Genomic DNA, 18,642 nt, shown 5'->3' with positions numbered 1-18,642 from the left:
TATCAGTATATATAGATATATCACTATACAGTGCGGTGTGATTATTATCAGTATATATAGATATATCATTATACAGTGCGGTGTGATTATTATCAGTATATATAGATATATCATTATACAGAGCGGTGTGATTATTATCAGTATATATAGATATATCACTATACAGTGCGGTGTGATTATTATCAGTATATATAGATATATCATTATACAGTGCGGTGTGATTATTATCAGTATATATAGATATATCATTATACAGTGCGGTGTGATTATTATCAGTATATATAGATATATCATTATACAGTGCGGTGTGATTATTATCAGTGTATATAGATATATCATTATACAGTGCGGTGTGATTATTATCAGTGTATATAGATATATCATTATACAGTGCGGTGTGATTATTATCAGTATATATAGATATATCATTATACAGTGTGGTGTGATTATTATCAGTATATATAGATATATCATTATACAGTGCGGTGTGATTATTATCAGTACATATAGATATATCATTATACAGTGCGGTGTGATTATTATCAGTATATATAGATATATCATTATACAGCGCGGTGTGATTATTATCAGTATATATATAGATATATCATTATACAGTGCGGAGTGATTATTATCAGTATATATAGATATATCATTATACAGTGCGGTGTGATTATTATCAGTATATATAGATATATCATTATACAGAGCGGTGTGATTATTATCAGTATATATAGATATATCACTATACAGTGCGGTGTGATTATTATCAGTATATATAGATATATCATTATACAGTGCGGTGTGATTATTATCAGTATATATAGATATATCATTATACAGAGCGGTGTGATTATTATCAGTATATATAGATATATCACTATACAGTGCGGTGTGATTATTATCAGTATATATAGATATATCATTATACAGTGCGGTGTGATTATTATCAGTATATATAGATATATCATTATACAGTGCGGTGTGATTATTATCAGTATATATAGATATATCATTATACAGTGCGGTGTGATTATTATCAGTGTATATAGATATATCATTATACAGTGCGGTGTGATTATTATCAGTGTATATAGATATATCATTATACAGTGCGGTGTGATTATTATCAGTATATATAGATATATCATTATACAGTGCAGTGTGATTATTATCAGTATATATAGATATATCATTATACAGTGCGGTGTGATTATTAGCAGTATATATAGATATATCATTATACAGTGCGGTGTGATTATTATCAGTATATATAGATATATCATTATACAGTGCGGTGTGATTATTATCAGTGTATATAGATATATCATTATACAGTGCGGTGTGATTATCAGTATATATAGATATATCATTATACAGTGCGGTGTGATTATTATCAGTGTATATAGATATATCATTATACAGTGCGGTGTGATTATTATCAGTATATATAGATATATCATTATACAGAGCGGTGTGATTATTATCAGTATAGATAGATATATCATTATACAGTGCGGTGTGATTATTATCAGTGTATATAGATATATCATTATACAGTGCGGTGTGATTATTATCAGTATATATAGATATATCATTATACAGTGCGGTGTGATTATTATCAGTGTATATAGATATATCATTATACAGTGCGGTGTGATTATTATCAGTGTATATAGATATATCATTATACAGTGCGGTGTGATTATTATCAGTATATATAGATATATCATTATACAGAGCGGTGTGATTATTATCAGTATAGATAGATATATCATTATACAGTGCGGTGTGATTATTATCAGTGTATATAGATATATCATTATACAGTGCGGTGTGATTATTATCAGTATATATAGATATATCATTATACAGAGCGGTGTGATTATTATCAGTATAGATAGATATATCATTATACAGTGCGGTGTGATTATTATCAGTGTATATAGATATATCATTATACAGTGCGGTGTGATTATTATCAGTATATATAGATATATCATTATACAGTGCGGTGTGATTATTATCAGTGTATATAGATATATCATTATACAGTGCGGTGTGATTATTAGTGTATATAGATATATCATTATACAGTGCGGTGTGATTATTATCAGTATATATAGATATATCATTATACAGTGCGGTGTGATTATTATCAGTGTATATAGATATATCATTATACAGTGCGGTGTGATTATTATCAGTGTATATAGATATATCATTATACAGTGCGGTGTGATTATTATCAGTGTATATAGATATATCATTATACAGTGCGGTGTGATTATTATCAGTATATATAGATATATCATTATACAGTGCGGTGTGATTATTATCAGTATATATAGATATATCATTATACAGAGTGGTGTGATTATTATCAGTATATATAGATATATCATTATACAGTGCGGTGTGATTATTATCAGTATATATAGATATATCATTATACAGTGCGGTGTGATTATTATCAGTATATATAGATATATCATTATACAGTGCGGTGTGATTATTATCAGTATATATAGATATATCATTATACAGTGCGGTGTGATTATTATCAGTATATATAGATATATCATTATACAGTGCGGTGTGATTATTATCAGTGTATATAGATATATCATTATACAGTGCGGTGTGATTATTATCAGTGTATATAGATATATCATTATACAGTGTGGTGTGATTATTATCAGTGTATATAGATATATCATTATACAGTGCGGTGTGATTATTAGTGTATATAGATATATCATTATACAGTGCGGTGTGATTATTAGTGTATATAGATATATTATGGCTAGTATTACATGTAGATTAGTATTGAGACACTTGTGGATGTTATTGGAGACGGGCGAAGAAGACCGGATACTACTCCTGAGGGGGCGGATGGAGGAGGGAGTGGGAAAACAAGAACACTTGTCAGGCAGAGGGAGCTTTCATTGTAGGAGGATGAAGGATTGTTTTCTGTTTATTTGGGATGAATGGACCTCAAATAAGTCAGCAAGGATTCGAGACCTGAAGGGAGCTGGAAAAATACAACCTTCCTCCAAGATACTTGAGCCAAAGACTGCGTGGGAAAAAGGAGGACTGCGGGGAATAAAAAGGAGGACTGCGGGGAGGAAGAAAGAGGTGCTTCACGGATAAATTGAGACTGCAGCTTTTGCTGGACTAGAAGACAAGAAATCTCAATATCTTCTAAGAAGATATATTTCTACACGATGGGGAAGGAAGGCAGAAATTCAGAAGGAGAAATTTAAGGCTGGGGGGAAACCTACACAGCCAAGTATGTGAGGAGGACGAGATAGGGGAGCTGAGTACAAGAAAAGCAACAGAGGTCTCTCCATACAAGAGGGAAGGCACGGAGGTGGGGCAGTGAGGACTAAAAAGAGAGTGGGAATGATCAGAGATGGGGGTCTCCACAAGGAGACAGGGTCTATGAGGAGAGAGGCAGTCTAACAGCACGGCCAGGGAGAAAAGACAGTCAAGGGTCTTTAGACATGCGTGACGGAGAGGTGGGCTTTCTGATGAGAGGACCATGTGCTGCCGCCGCCATAATTGCCGGTGTGAGTGAATTGGACCAGATGATGCTTCACTAATAAGAAGAGGAGAAACAGAGGAAATAAAGTGATCACGACTCCGCCACGACACAGCCTCCACCATGCCGGACATCAACTACCTGCTGTCTGTGTCCTGGGGATACATCAAGGTGGGAATCCCGGGCGGTGAGGTGCCCTTTATATAATGGCAGGTTTATAGCGTGTGCTAAATGCGGCCATTCTATTACTTGTATGTGTTTTCATTGTTCACATTGCACTTTTGTTATGGATTTTTGTTTTGGGCGGGGTCCATAGGTACAATGGATCCCTCATAATCTGTAAACACCGCGATGAAGTAATGAATTCTGTATGTCATAGAGTCTGCTGTATTTCTGAGGTGTCCGCCGTGCGTCTGTGAATGTCGCGCGTGTTGTTTTTTTTTTTTAAGTTAATTTTTTAAATTTCTTTCATCCTAATTTGTTTTTTCTTTTTCTCTCAGTTCAAGAGAATGTTGAACCGTGAGCTGACCCACTTGTCTGAGATGAGCCGTTCCGGGAACCAGGTCTCAGAATATATTTCCAACACCTTTCTCGGTGAGTAACACATCCGTCTTGTCTGTATTTGCGCGTGGCCTCCTTGTGATGAGCTGCGGTTATGTGGCGGGTGGTTGTGTATCTCCTGTGGGTGCCGATCCCCCAACCTAAATCCTGTTATTGAGATACCAGATCTGAATATTTCTGCACATTTTGGATACCATGCCATATACAGTTGTGCTCAAAAGTTTACATACTTTGGCAGAATTTTTGCTTTCTTGTATTTTTCTCAGAGAATATGAATGATTTTTATTATAGCGCCATTTATTCCATGGCACTTTACATGTGAAAAGGGGTGTACATAATAAAAAATAACACCAAAACTTTTTCTTCACTCATGATTAGTGGTTGGGTGAAGCCATTTATTGTCAAACTACTGTTCTACTCTTTTTAAATCATAATGACAACACAAAATATCCAAATGACCCTGATCAAAAGTTCACATACCCTATTTCTTAATACCGTATATTGCCCCCTCTAACATCAATGACAGCTTGCAGTCTTTTGTGGTAGTTGTGGATGAGGTTCTTTATTTTCTCAGATGGTAAAACTGCCCACTCTTCTTGGCAAAAAGCCTCCAGTTCCTGTAAATTCCTTGGCTGTCTAGCACGAACTGCACGTTTGAGATCTCCCCAGAGTGGCTCAATGATATTGAGGTCAGACAACTGAGATGGCCACTCCAGAACCTTCACTTTGTTCTGCTGTAGCCAATGACAGGTCGATTTGTCCTTGTGTTTTGGATCGTTGCCATGTTGAAACGTCCACGTACGACCCATGCGCAGCTTCCGGGCTGATGATTGCAAATTTGCCTCCAGTATTTGCTGATAACGTGCTGCATTCATCTTTCCTTCAACTTTGACCAAGTTTCTTGTGTCTTTGTAGTTCACACATCCCTAAAACATCAGCGATCCACCTCCGTGCTTTACAATAGGAATGGTGTTCCTTTCATCATAAGCGCGTGTCCAAATGTAACATTTATGGTTGTGGCCAAAAAGTTAAGTTTCTGTCTCATCACTTCAAATTACCTTGTTCCAGAAGATTTGAGGCTTATCTCTGGTCTGTTTTGCATATTGCAGGCAAGATACTTTGTGGCATTTGCACAGTAAAGGCTTTCTTCTGGCGACTCGACCATGCAGCTCATTTTTCTTCAAGTGTCCCCTTATTGTGCATCTTGAAACAGCCACACTGCTAGTTTTTAGACAGTCCAGTATTTCAACTGATGTTATTTGTGGGGGTTTTTTTTTTGCATCCCGAACAATGTTCCTGGCAGTTTTGGACAAAATTTTTCTTGGTCTACCTGATTGTGGTTTTGTTTTTACGGAGCCCATGGTTTTCCATTTGCTAATCACAGTTTGAACGCTGCTAACTGGCATTATCAATTCCTTGGATATGTTTGTGTATCCCTTTCCTGTTTTATACAGTTCAACTACCTTTTCCCATAGATTCATTGGCAATTCTTTTGCTTTCCCCATGACTCACAATGCAGAAACGTCAGTGGCTGGATGAAAGATGCAAGAGTCTGTCTGAATCTTAGAAACTCGCTCAGCTTTTATGCACACACACTGATTACAAGAAAATAGGTCACAGGTGAGGATGTTACCTTTAGTAGCCAGTCAAACCCATTTGTGTAAACTTCTGTGCATGTTTTCAGTCCAAAATCACCAGGGTATGTTATCTTTAGATCAGGGTGATTTGGATGTTTTGGGTTGTCATTATGATTTAAAAAGAGAAAACACAGTAGTATGACAATAAATTGCTTCACCCAACCACTAACCATGAGTGGAGAAAAAGTTTTGGTGTTATCATTCATAATCTCTGAAAAAAGACCAAGAAAACAAAATTTCTGCTGGGGTATGTAAACTTTTGAGCACAACTGTATATATATAGTGGGAATGACCTTAGTTGTCCTCTTTTGGGTCAAGGGGCAGTTGTCCCACTTCACTTTCAGCACCACAGTTATCTAAAGGTCCATATTCATCTGGATATGTGACAGCTACCTGACGCTCTTCTTTAGTTGCCCGTAGTTTTTTATCGTCCTGTTTTTTTCTCTAATGGAGATCGGCTCTCCGTGCACTGACTTCTAGGAGAGCTTCTGCTGATGCAAAGGAGCTGATCAGAGCCAGAAGAGCTGCAGAGTGAGAATCATGGATGAAAAAAAGGAACCACATAGTCTGCCAATGAGACATTTCTGGCTACTAGAGACTCTAATATTAAAAATCCTATTTAGACTCTCTTAACCAAAGGCCAATTAGCACAGTCTGATATAGACAAGGCGATCAGGGTTCCTCTCAAACAGGCCACAAAATCGGTATGAGGACAGAAGAGTCCATAATGCATCCCCATACTGGAGCATATTTTCGGCAGCACCCTCTTGGTTACACAGGGAAATGTGTTGCTGATATTGATGATTTTCATGCCAAACAGCAAACAGAAATGGTTGGTTCTTTTGTCAGGTGGTCTGTGGCATGGTTACTTGAGCCTGTAGTCAGGAACGATCTTTTGCACGTTCATTTGCTGATTATTGTTCCATGTAAACTGGACCTTTAGGCTATGTTCACACCGAGTTTTCTTGAGGAGTTTCTTGGAGTGGAACTGCTCCAAAATCCGTCTTGAAAATGGTTTCAAAAACCCTTGGAAAATTGTTCCTGCCCGGAGAACTCTACCTGTCAGGTGGTCGGTAAGTATGAATACTTGGCTCGGTGGTCAGGAATATGCGTTCTTTTGCATGTTCATTTACAGATTATCGTCCCATGTAAATTGGACCTTTAGGCTATGTTCACACCGAGTTTTCTTGAGGAGTTTCTTGGAGTGGAACTGCTCCAAAATCCGTCTTGAAAATGGTTTCAAAAACCCTTGGAAAATTGTTCCTGCCCGGAGAACTCTACCTGTCAGGTGGTCGGTAAGTATGAATACTTGGCTCGGTGGTCAGGAATATGCGTTCTTTTGCATGTTCATTTACTGATTATCGTCCCATGTAAATTGGACCTTTAGGCTATGTTCACACCGAGTTTTCTTGAGGAGTTTCTTGGAGTGGAACAGCTCTAAAATCCGTCTTGAAAATGGTTTAAAAAACTCTTGGTAAATTCTTCTTGCCCGGAGAACTCTACCTACCAGGATACCCAATGTAAAATGTCATGGAGAAGGTATATTGGTCTGCGGCTTTTATACACATTATGCAATGAAGACATGGTGTGATGGGTTTGGTATAGAGGAACCTCATCCAACACTTTGGAGATTGATTGGCTGTGGCCAATCCCGAGTCAGAATGCCTCCAAGATTACAAATTATCTTTTGGCGGAATGGGCAAAATTTTGCAGAGACGCGCCCCAAAATTTTGGAGAAAGCCTTTACAGAAACGTAGGGCTCTTAGGTGATGCTCTCATTGTGTTTTTCAGGAGTTTTTTTTGGAGTAGATCCTCTCCGTGTTTTCTTTTTAAATAGTTAACACTTGGGAAGACTCTTTCTATTCCTTTCTATAGGAAATTCATTTTGCCGTTCATCAGCTTTTTTAAGAAAATTCTCCAGACGAGGTACTTTTTAATCAAAAGTTTACGAAAAAATGCTACAAGGAAAACAAAATCTCTTTCTTAAACTCTTCTCAACCACAAAAACTCCTCAAAAATCCTGAGATAAAAGTTTTCTGAAGTTGTTTCCACTTGGAAAAACTTTTTTTACTCAAAGGATTAGGCATAAAATGAGTTCAAAAGTGAGACGTAAGATGTTATAGTACAGTGGGAATTAGTAGATGAACGACATGACAGAGCAAGCCACAAAAAGTATCAAAAACGCCAAAGTGTAAAAAAAAAAAAATCCCATGTAACATACCATTTACATTCAAAATAATTAAAAAAATTGTTGTTGATACATAGCAGGTGCAATAAGGATAATTATACAATATATGGGCAAAAATGTATTGATGTGAAAATGAAGTATAAAAAATATATATATTTTAAATAAGTGACAAAAAAAAAAAAAAGTTTTGAAGAACTACAAGTAATATTAGTAATACATAAAATAAATAGTAGTAATATTTTTTCATATTGCATATATGAATATTTTTCTGTTCACTGTAGTATCCAGGCAGGTAACTGTAGAAGTATAGATTATTTGTTTAAATTGACAAATAACATTAGTAATCATTTTTCAACCTACATAAAAAAGTCCATCTATTCTGAACATCTATAGGAGGCACTTATTTTTTTTGATACTCATTTGTTTCATTATCCTTGAAATAATTATTAATGGGGAAGCTCTCCGGCCAAAAATTGGCATATTTCACACTTTTATTCCGTATTTTATGCTCAAACCCTGCAGCTCTTTTTTTCTCTCTCGGAGCAGGAAATCCTAGCACCAACTGCCTGAAAGCACTGCCTTGTCTTACCACTCGTATACTGCAGCCACTTCACTGGTTAGATGTAAGGCTGCCTTCTGGTTCATATATATTCTTATATTTGCAAGGGATGCAACTGCATCCTGAGAAGGACATTCATTGGGGCAAGTGTTGGCCAACTTAATTCATTTTTAAGGCCATTTTACGCGCCAGAGTAAATTTGGCCGAATCCTCTGGTATCCGTGGGACCGGCTGACAGTCTAATGTACAGTATATGGGGACTGATAGATGATGTAAGGGGAAATAAGGATCTGGACTATTGAAATTTTTAGTGGCCAATCCTTTTGTTCTCCCGGAGATGGGCTGCTGTAGCAGGGGACAAAGGTGTCTGGAGAACAGTGGGAGGGGCGTCTGGAGAGTAGGGGACAGGAGCATCTGAAGAACAAGGGAGGATGGTCATCTGAAGAGCAGGGGACAGGGGCATCTGGAGAGCAGAGGACACGGGAGTCTGGAAAAGGGGGCAAGGGCATCTGGAGAGCAGGGGACACAGGCGTCTGGAGAAAAGGGGCAGGGGCGTCTGGAGCACAAGTTTATAATAATTTTTTGTGAATTGACATCTTCAATAATCAGCAGTGTGGGAGATATCCACTAATTCTCCAGGTCTTAAAGGAGTCTAAAACAGGGGACAGAGGAATTTGGAGCAGGGGAAAGAGGAGTCTAGAACAGAGGAGCTTGGAGAACAGGGGTCACAGAAGTTTGGAGAGCGATGGAGATAACTGACTAGAGAGCAGAGAACACGGGAGTCTAGAGCAGGGGACAGGGGAGTCTTTAGGCTATGTGCTCACGTAGCGTTTTTTTCCGGACACTAAAAACCGGATTCCTTCCCAGAAATCGCACGTTTTTTTCCGCGCGATTTTACCGCGATTATGATCGCGATTTTCGCGTGCGATATTCAAGCACTTTCCAAGCGATTTGAAGCATCGCTTGGAAAGTGATTGACAGGTTGGTCACACTCGTCAAACATAGTGTTTGACAAGTGTGACCGGATTTTTACTATTGAGGCCGCCTATGCGGCATCAATAGTAAAAGATAGAATGTTAAAAATGATAAAAAAATAAAAAATCGGGGTATATTTACCTTCCGACGTCCCGCGCAGTCTCGGCGACGCTCCCGTTCCCAGCGATGCCTTGCGAGACCAGTGATGACGTTGGTCTCGCGTTACTATAGCGATCTCACGAGACTACGTCATCACAGGACCTTGCCGCAAGGCATTACTGGGAACGCTGAGGCTGGGAATGCAGCGCGGGACGTCGGAAGGTAAATATACACCGATTTTTTATTTTTTATTCTTTTTTTTACAGGGGTAAGATACCCAGGGCCTGGAGGACAGTCTCCTCTCCACACCGTGGGTACCAACCGCACATGAGACGCTTCCCGCATGGTGGGCATAGCCACATGCGGGAAGTAAGCGATTCTCATGCATTCCTATGGGTGCGGAATCGCGGCAATTCTTTGCGATTCCGCACAAAAGAATGAGCATGCTGCGATTTTTTTCCACGATGCAATTCTGCCGTGGAAAAAAGCGCAGCATTAGCACAGCATGTGCGGAATGCCATAGGAATGCATGGGGGGCGTTCTGTACACGATTTTTAAACGTTTTCGCAGCTTTTTCATGCCGAAAATCGTGGCAAAAACTCTTCAAAATCGCTATGTGGGCACACAGCCTGAGTTTTTCTGTCATCAAGAATGCAGAGGTGCTTGGCTGAGCCAAGGGATCCTTGGTATGGTGGAGTCGGGGAAGAGAACTGTTTGCCGTATGATTGGCCGACGGCTATCTAAACTGATGGGGCATTACTCCTTGTATTGATCAACACTTCATTTGTCTCTTGCAGTCCCTGTCCTTGGTTACACCCCCTCACATTTTCCCCGTTTCCATATCCACTGTATATACTAAGGGTCCTGAAAGTATTCAGACCCCTTTAAATTTTTCCACTCCTTGTTTCATTGCAGCCATTTGGTAAATTCAAAAAAAGTTTCTCATTAATGTACACACTGCACCCCATCTTGACTGAAAAAAAACAAATGTAGAAATTTTTGCAAATTTATTAAAAAGGAAAAACTGAAATATCACATGGTCATAAGTATTCAGACCCTTTGCTCAGACACTCATATTTAAGTCACATGCTGTCCATTTCCTTATGGTTCTTCTTGAGATGGTCCTACTCCTTCATTGGAGTCCAACTGTGTTTAATTAAACTGATAGGACTTGATTTGTAAAGGCGCACACCTATCTATATAAGAGCTCACAGCTCACAGCGCATGTCAGACCAAATGAGATTGAGAATCATGAGGTCAAAGGATCTGGCCAAGGAGCTCAGAGATAGAATTGTGGCAAGGCACAGATCTGGCCAAGATTACAAAAGAATTTCTGCAGTACTCAGGGTTCCTAAGAAGACAGTGGCCTCCATAATCCTTAAATGGAAGAAGTTTGGGACCACCAGAAGTCTTCCTAGACCTGGCTGTCCAACCAAACTGAGCAATCATGGGAGGAGAGCCTTGGTGAGAGAGGTAAAGAAGAACCCCAAGATCACTGTGGCTGAGCTCCACAGATGCAGTAGGGAGATGGGAGAAAGTTCCACAAAGTCAACTATCACTGCAGCCCTCCACCAGTCGGGCCTTTATGGCAAAGTGGCCTGACGGAAGCCTCTCCTCAGTGCCAGACATGTGAAAGCCGGCATAGAGTTTGCTAAAAAACACATGAAGGACTCCCAGACTGTGAGAAATAAGATTCTCTGGTCTGATGAGACGAAGATGGAACTTTTTGATGATAATTCTAGGCAGTATGTGTGGAGAAAACCAGGCACTGCTCATCACCTGCCCAATACAATCCCAACAGTGAAACATGGTGGTGGCAGCATCATGCTATGTAGGTGTTTTTCAGCTGCAAAGACAGGACAACTGGTTGCAATTGAAGGAAACATGAATGCAGCCAAGTACAGAGATATCCTGGATGAAAATCTCTTCCAGAGTGCTCTGGACCTCAAACTTGGCCGAAGGTTCACCTTCCAACAAGACAATGACCCTAAGCACACAGCTAAAATAACAAAGGAGTGGCTTCAGAACAACTCTGTGACCATTCTTGACTGGCCCAGCCAGAGCCCTGACCTAAACCCAATTGAGCATCTCATGGAGAGACCTTAAAATGGCTGTCCACCAACGTTCACCATCCAACCTGACGGAACTGGAGAGGATCTGCAAGGAAGAATGGCAGAGGATCCCCAAATCCAGGTGTGAAAAACTTGTATCATTCCCAAGAAGACTCATGGCTGTACTAGCTCAAAAGCTGCTTTTACTCAATACTGAGCATCGGGTCTGAATACTTATGAACATGTGATATTTCAGTTTTTTGTTTTTTTTTTTTAATAAATTTGCAAAAATTTCTACATTTCATTTTTTCCCATCAAGATGGGGAGCAGAGTGAAAATTAATGAGAAAAAAAATGAACTTATTTGAATTTACCAAATGGCTGCAATGAAACAAAGAATGAAAAATGTGAAGGGGTCTGAAGACTTTCCGAACCCGCTGTAGGTGTTTTTACAGCGCAACAGTCAGGAGGCTTCCCTTAAACAGGATATAAAAAAAGGGCGGTGGGGGAGGTGTCATAAGATTTAGTGATTCATGCTTCCCATGCAAATAGAAAGTCAGTAATCCCATCATGTATTAATAAACCATTGACGTGGGACTGATGCGAATGCGCGATGACGATTATTTATGTCTGCTGGTCCTAGTATATTTAGTTTGCCTTTAAAAAGTGCCTGCTGTGGGAAAAGGGGGAGAGACGTGTGCTGTCCTGCAGGGCGGAATACTGATGAAATGGGACATCTGTGTAGCATCGGTGCCTCATGATAACTCTGAAACCAGTGGTTGAAAACTACAATTCCCACCATTCCCTGAGAGACATAGATGATAAGATGAGTTCATACATTTTACAAACCTGTTTCTGTAAAAGCCATCTTGACTTCCATTGGGGTAGCTGCCAACTTGATGCCAGACCCCTAAACTTATATTGTTCTAGTAATAAGATGTTAGTAAGGACCCCATTCCCACTATAACGCCTCAGATTTGCCTTTAATGAGTAACAATCGTCTTAATTATTTTACCATAAATCAATTGTTCTTGGAGAAATCCAATTTTTTTCCTCCTGAACTGATCTTTCACTCCTAAAATTCTCAAGTCATGGGTAAAATGTGCCTTCAGTGAATACAGACTTTCCCAATACTGAGGTAGGAGTTGACAATTTGGTTCTTATAACATTCTATGGAGAACTGTAACTCTCGGTTTAGGAGAGCTTGCTATAGAATGTCTGTGTCGGCCTCTAGCTCCTCCCTCCTCTAGCTGTGTGAGCCTCCAGCTCCTCCCTCCTCTGGCTGTGTCGGTCTCTAGCTCCTCCCTCCTCTGGCTGTGTCAGCCTCCAGCTCCTCCCTCCTCTGGCTGTGTCGGCCTCCAGCTCCTCCCTCCTCTGGCTGTGTCAGCCTCCAGCTCCTCCCTCCTCTGGCTGTGTCAGCCTCCAGCTCCTCCCTCCTCTGGCTGTGTCAGCCTCCAGCTCCTCTTCGTCTGGCTGTGTCAGCCTCCAGCTCCTCCCTCCTCTGGCTTTGTCGGCCTCCAGCTCCTCCATCCTCTGGTTGTCTGCCTCTAGTTCCTCCCTCCTCCATAGAATCTTATGAGCACAAACTGTCATCTATGTCAGTATTGGGAAAATCTGGAGACACTGAATACAGTATCTTACTCATAAATTTGAGAGTGAAAGCTCCGTCCAGGAAAAGAAAGTAGCTGATTTCTCTGATAAGATATGTTAAAAGGTGTCTTCTTTTTTTATCGTGTACTATTGATTTATGAAATTAAAATTACTCTTAATACGGCCATCAGCATTTTTTTTAGTCATCTGTTTTTCCCAGAAAAAAAAGTAAATAAATAATTTTTATTATTATAGGTGACACTAAATAGCTAGTTTTCTTCCTTTTGGAGGAGAGATAATTCACATACTTCTTTATTATCTCCTTACACCAGCCACCCCCCCCCCCAAATAACATAAAATATGTGTATATGTATGTGTGTATATGTGTGTGTGAATGTATATATATATAATTTTTTTTTTTTTTGAGAAGTCCGCTTTACTTTCTTTTAGCTGCAAGATTAAATGGTTCTGTGCTTTCTACGCTGTGTACTTCTGGTTGTTGCAGTGAAATTCTATACTTCTTTACTGCTGCGTATTCCCTTAAAGGGGGGAGGGGTATAGGAGAAGTTGCATTAAGTTATACCAGTAATCCCCAGGGTAAGGATAGCCGCACAGATGTGTCATTTCTGCCACATAAATGGCGCAATCACTTCCCATAAGATACCTGATCTGACCACAGTGAGGTGTTCTGGACTAGTAAACCGCACGTTTTCACCTCCTATCCCGTAAGATGAGGAAACCTAGACTGCCGTCCCTGGTGCCCTTTAAATGCAGAGCTCCCTGCCCCAGTGTCTTCACACACTCCGAAAAAGTGCACCTCAGAGACCAGACCCTCCAAAGGATCAATGGAATTAGGTTTACTTCACTTGCTCCTGTCCTTACCAACCCTCCTCATGAGGTTCGGCTTATCTGCAGTAGAAAATGGCTGCAAAATCTTCCAAGAGGAAAAAGTCTCAGTAGGGTGCAGAACAGTCTCAGTAGGGTGCAGAACTGGTAGATACGAAATAATACGGTTTATTCACCATCTGTAATGGGGGCGTGAGGATTTATTTTCCGCACTTGTGTCGTCCAGACAAACAGAATGAAGTGGAGATCCCTTCCCCAACACAGAAGGAACGAGACAAGAAGAAGAAACAGCAGACCATGTGCCAAATCAGTGGCGTCAAGAAGCTCACACACAGCTCCAGCCTGACCAACTCTACAATACCTCGTTTTGGAGTGAAGACCGACCAAGAGGAACCTCTCGAAAAGGTAAATGCGTTTGGTTTAATTGCTCAATTTAATGGTAAAGATTTGTCATTAGAGTCCTAGATACAAGAATTTAGGAGTTTGGTGCGCTATTCTATTCCGTAGACCACCATTTCGGGGCTCGTTATTTTGGCACATGCTCATCCAAATTCTTCTATCTTTTGAGGGTGCTTAGATTTTTCCCAAAACTTTTTTTTTAATAGGTGACAACTGAAAACTGTTTTTATTAAACTAACCTCTTACCATTAGGAGGGAATAAAGCAACATCCCTGATTCTTGACCCTTGTTTATTAGCCAAAGTTACGTGACAACAAAGAGCGTCTCTGTAGGACCTAAGTGTCTGTACAGCTTAATTGATGTCAATGGAAAGTGTAATTCTTCACTTCTCCAATGGTGGTGCTATGGAAGATTTACACACTTACAGCTTAGCCTGGTGTTCGGTGCAGAGCCTGGTGTTCGGTGCAGAGCCTGGTGTTCGGTGCAGAGCCTGGCGTTCGGTGCAGAGCCTGGCGTTCGGTGCAGAGCCTGGCGTTCGGTGCAGAGCCTGGCGTTCGGTGCAGAGCCTGGCGTTCGGTGCAGAGCCTGGCGTTCGGTGCAGAGCCTGGCGTTCGGTGCAGAGCCTGGCGTTCGGTGCTGAGCCTGGCGTTCGGTGCTGAGCCTGCAGTTCGGTGCTGAGCCTGCAGTTTGCAGTTAGGTGCGGAGCCTGCTGTTCGGTGCAGAGCCTGCAGTTTGCAGTTAGGTGCGTAGCCTGCTGTTCGGTGCAGAGCCTGCAGTTAGGTGCGGAGCCTGCTGATCGCTGCTGAGCAAGCTGATTACAAGGGTCCTAGCAGCAAGGCACCTTGTAATCGGCTTATTTCAAGGATCCTTCTCAAAACAATATAGGATTGCTCAAAGTAAACTTCCTCTCAAGTCCTATTCATATTAACTGTCAGGCAGGGGTGTACAACCTAAGTTTACCAGCCCCTCTAACTCATGTAAATATTCTGTATGTGAAGGCTTAGGCTGGGGTTACACGGCGAAACGTGTCCTCAGACAAGTTGCCCGACCAAAAACTGTCTGTGTAACTTGTTTGCAACTCGCTGTCGCATGACTATTTTAGAGCTGTGAATTTGTTGGGGAAAAAAATGTCCAAATCGCAGATAAGTCGCACGCAAGTCGCAGTCGCACGCAAGTCGCAGTCGCATGTTTCTGACAACTGAGTCGGAAAAATTCAACACATTTGGAAACGTTTGCGACACCACAGGAAATGATTTGGTGCAACAGTGCGATTTTAGTGTCGCTCGTTACGTGTCACTGTGTAGCCCTCGCCTTATAGATGACGTCTTACCAGCGTGGTGTCAGTAAATTCCACATTTTTTCACACTTAATGCTTTGTATTATCCTTATCTTGCAGCATTTTACATTTCATTGCCTTTTGCTCGCTTTCCAGGAATTGGATAATTTAAACAAGTGGGGCCTTAATATCTTCCGAGTGGCAGAATATTCCAATAACCGTCCGCTGAGCTGTATCATGTACACGATATTCCAGGTGAGTTGCATGTGATGTATTATTCTGGGCAGACATGGCGGCTACCATGTACAAATCGGCATGGCACCATGACCACCTTTAATCGTTTGTGATGGCCAATATATCTATCATCTGGAAAAGAAGGACTTAGGCTAGTTTCACATTTGCGCTTTTGAGCGCAGCGACGGCCTGCGCACGGCCGCCGCTAAGCCCCGCCCCTGCCGCGCCTCCACCGGTAGCTCCGCCTACCGGCGCATGACGCTGCATGCGTCCTGCGTCCCCTATTTTTATCACTGGGGACGCAGGCTGTGCGCAGTATGCATTTGGCGGCGCATGCGTCCTTTTCACGGTGCGCCGAGGGCAACCAAACTGCAGCAGGTTGCGTTTGGCGCTGGTCGGCGCACCGTGAAAAGGACGCATGCGCCGCCAAACGCATACTGCGCACGACCTGCGCCCCCAGTGATAAAGATAGGGGACGCAGGACGCATGCAGCGTCATGCGCCGGTAGGCGGAGCTACCGGCGGAGGCGCGGCAGGGGGCGGGGCTTAGCGGCGGCCGTGCGCAGGCCGTCGCTGCGCTCAAAAGCGCAAATGTGAAACTAGCCTTACTTCAGGCATGTTTCTGTTTTATCTCTCCAGCAATTGAAGGACTGCCATTCTTTGCCCTCCCCTAGTGAGTAGCGTTGTGTTACATTGCTCTTTGTAAATTACACTATACCTAGGGGGGTTAAACCTCCTGCCCAATAGTTCCATCTTCAGTAGGTGGCCGACAGAAGCCTTGGCCTCTTAGCCAAGGGGACATTTTGTGCCTGTTATGATAGTGAATCATCTCACTCAGGTAAATAGGTAACACCCTAAAAACTACAACTGACCCTGCTGGTTAATGCACATGCACAGCATAGAGATCCTGACCCCGCAGTCTCTATTAGTTCCTGCGTGAACCGAGATAACCTTAACCACAGACTAGATGATGGCAACTCTGACCTATGCTGCCTGAAAGGCCGTCGATCGTATTAAGTACCTCATAAAGAAGCGGAGGGCAGAGCAGAGTGTAAATTCCATAGAGAAGGGAAAAGTGTGCTCAAATAAACAGTGAGTAAAACGCACCACAAAATGAAGGATTAAGTACGTACTGTTAGAGAATATGCTACCTACTTCCTAAAAGAAACAGAAGATAGGTGCAGGGTAAAGAACATACACCGCAAAAAGGTGAACCCTAGCTGGACTTTCACTGACTGGCTTAAACTACAGTAGTATGGCTGGATATCCAAATGAGACTATCGCCAACAGGAGATACCAGCAGGAGCAAAGTATATAAAGCCGCACCTGAAAGGTGATAGGGCAGAGGCTCCTACTGCAGCCAGTTGTCTAACAGCCATGCACCAGCAAGGGGTGGAGGGTGTCACAGCTAAGCTCCTGAGAGCTGAACATATTTCTCAGATTTAATTGTAATCTGAGACAAAAATCGGGATAATCCTTTTTCTGCAATTTTTCTTTTCCCACAGGAACGAGAGTTGTGCAAGACCTTTAAGATCCCCGTAGACACACTAATCACTTACATGATGACCTTAGAAGATCACTACCATGCGGACGTGGCGTACCACAACAGCTTGCACGCCGCCGACGTCACGCAGTCCACCCACGTGCTTCTCTCCACTCCAGCATTAGACGTAAGAGCCGTTATGGGAATTTCGCACCTTCGTTTTGTCTGTCTTCGATATGATCTGTTTGATTTCCGCTGTGTCCTTTGTGGCAGTCGGTCTTCACTTCTGTGGCTTGTAGGCATCAGAGGCGCCCAAGATGCCGGCCCGTTCGCTGGGCAACACTAATTGATCATCTCCAATGGCCGGACGTCCTATGAAAAATGGATTTTCTAAAAAAAAAAAAAAAAAAAAAAAAAAACATTTTGGACAGATTTATCAAAAGTGGAGGAAAACGATCCTGGTTACCCATAAGCAACCAATCACAGCGCAGCTTTCATTTTACTAGCCAAGTTTTTTAAATGAAAGCTGCTCTGTGATTGGTTGCTGTGGGTAACCAAGCCAGTTTCCTTTTTGGATCGGTTTTTGTTTTTCTTTTGGCACTTCATCGCTATAGAGTTGTATCTCCAACAAGAAAGTTTGCAGTGACCTAACGTAGCAGTATCAGGTCTGTGATGGAGTTACCGTCTGTCCTCCCGAGCCCTGTGAAAATATTAATAATGTACAATGTAAACAGATGGAGATGGCAACATGGACGTCACAAGTAACACAAGCCCGCACCTGATTACGTGGTCGCATCCCTCTACCAGGTCCGCCGAGCAGACATCTGCGGTATCACAGCCCTCAGCCCATTCAGAGTGGTGGTTAATAATGTATCACCCGCGAAGCTAGAGAGTCGCAGCTCGGGATATAAGACGTCTGCATGTGTCCATCATGGAGGACGTGACTCCTGAGCGAGGCCGTCTCTATGTTTCATGTGATTTCAGATCTATCAGCCATAGCCCCAAACATCAGCGGATGCCGTACGGACCATCAGAGTAACCTGCGATTTTTACGTATACATTACAATTCTGTTCCAAGTGCGGTGAAAAAAGTGCAATTCCACAAATGTCTCCCCATAGGAGACTTGAAGCCATGGTCTTCTGATTGCTTGTGCGATCAGAAGACTATGGCTTCAAGTCTCTTATGGAGAGACATTTGTGGA

At 41.7% G+C, this 18,642-nt stretch overlaps 1 protein-coding gene across 4 annotated transcripts in view; it reads left to right on the top strand.

The window, feature by feature from the left end:
- The window catches only part of PDE4A (phosphodiesterase 4A), a 369,944-nt gene that overhangs the window by 340,830 nt on the left and 10,472 nt on the right, over positions 1-18,642 (top strand). For all 4 annotated transcript variants that reach the window (XM_073587575.1, XM_073587577.1, XM_073587579.1 and 1 more), the window contains 4 exons: positions 4,045-4,138; positions 14,276-14,454; positions 15,881-15,979; positions 17,463-17,627. In XM_073587575.1, the coding sequence (XP_073443676.1) occupies positions 4,045-4,138; positions 14,276-14,454; positions 15,881-15,979; positions 17,463-17,627 (537 nt within the window). The remainder of the gene's footprint in view (positions 1-4,044; positions 4,139-14,275; positions 14,455-15,880; positions 15,980-17,462; positions 17,628-18,642) is intronic.

Source organism: Dendrobates tinctorius, unplaced genomic scaffold (assembly GCF_039654945.1).
Source record: "Dendrobates tinctorius isolate UK_male_01 unplaced genomic scaffold, ASM3965494v1 ptg000099l, whole genome shotgun sequence".
NCBI classification, from domain to species: domain Eukaryota; kingdom Metazoa; phylum Chordata; class Amphibia; order Anura; family Dendrobatidae; genus Dendrobates; species Dendrobates tinctorius.
This window is presented reverse-complemented; position numbering and strand designations above follow the sequence as displayed.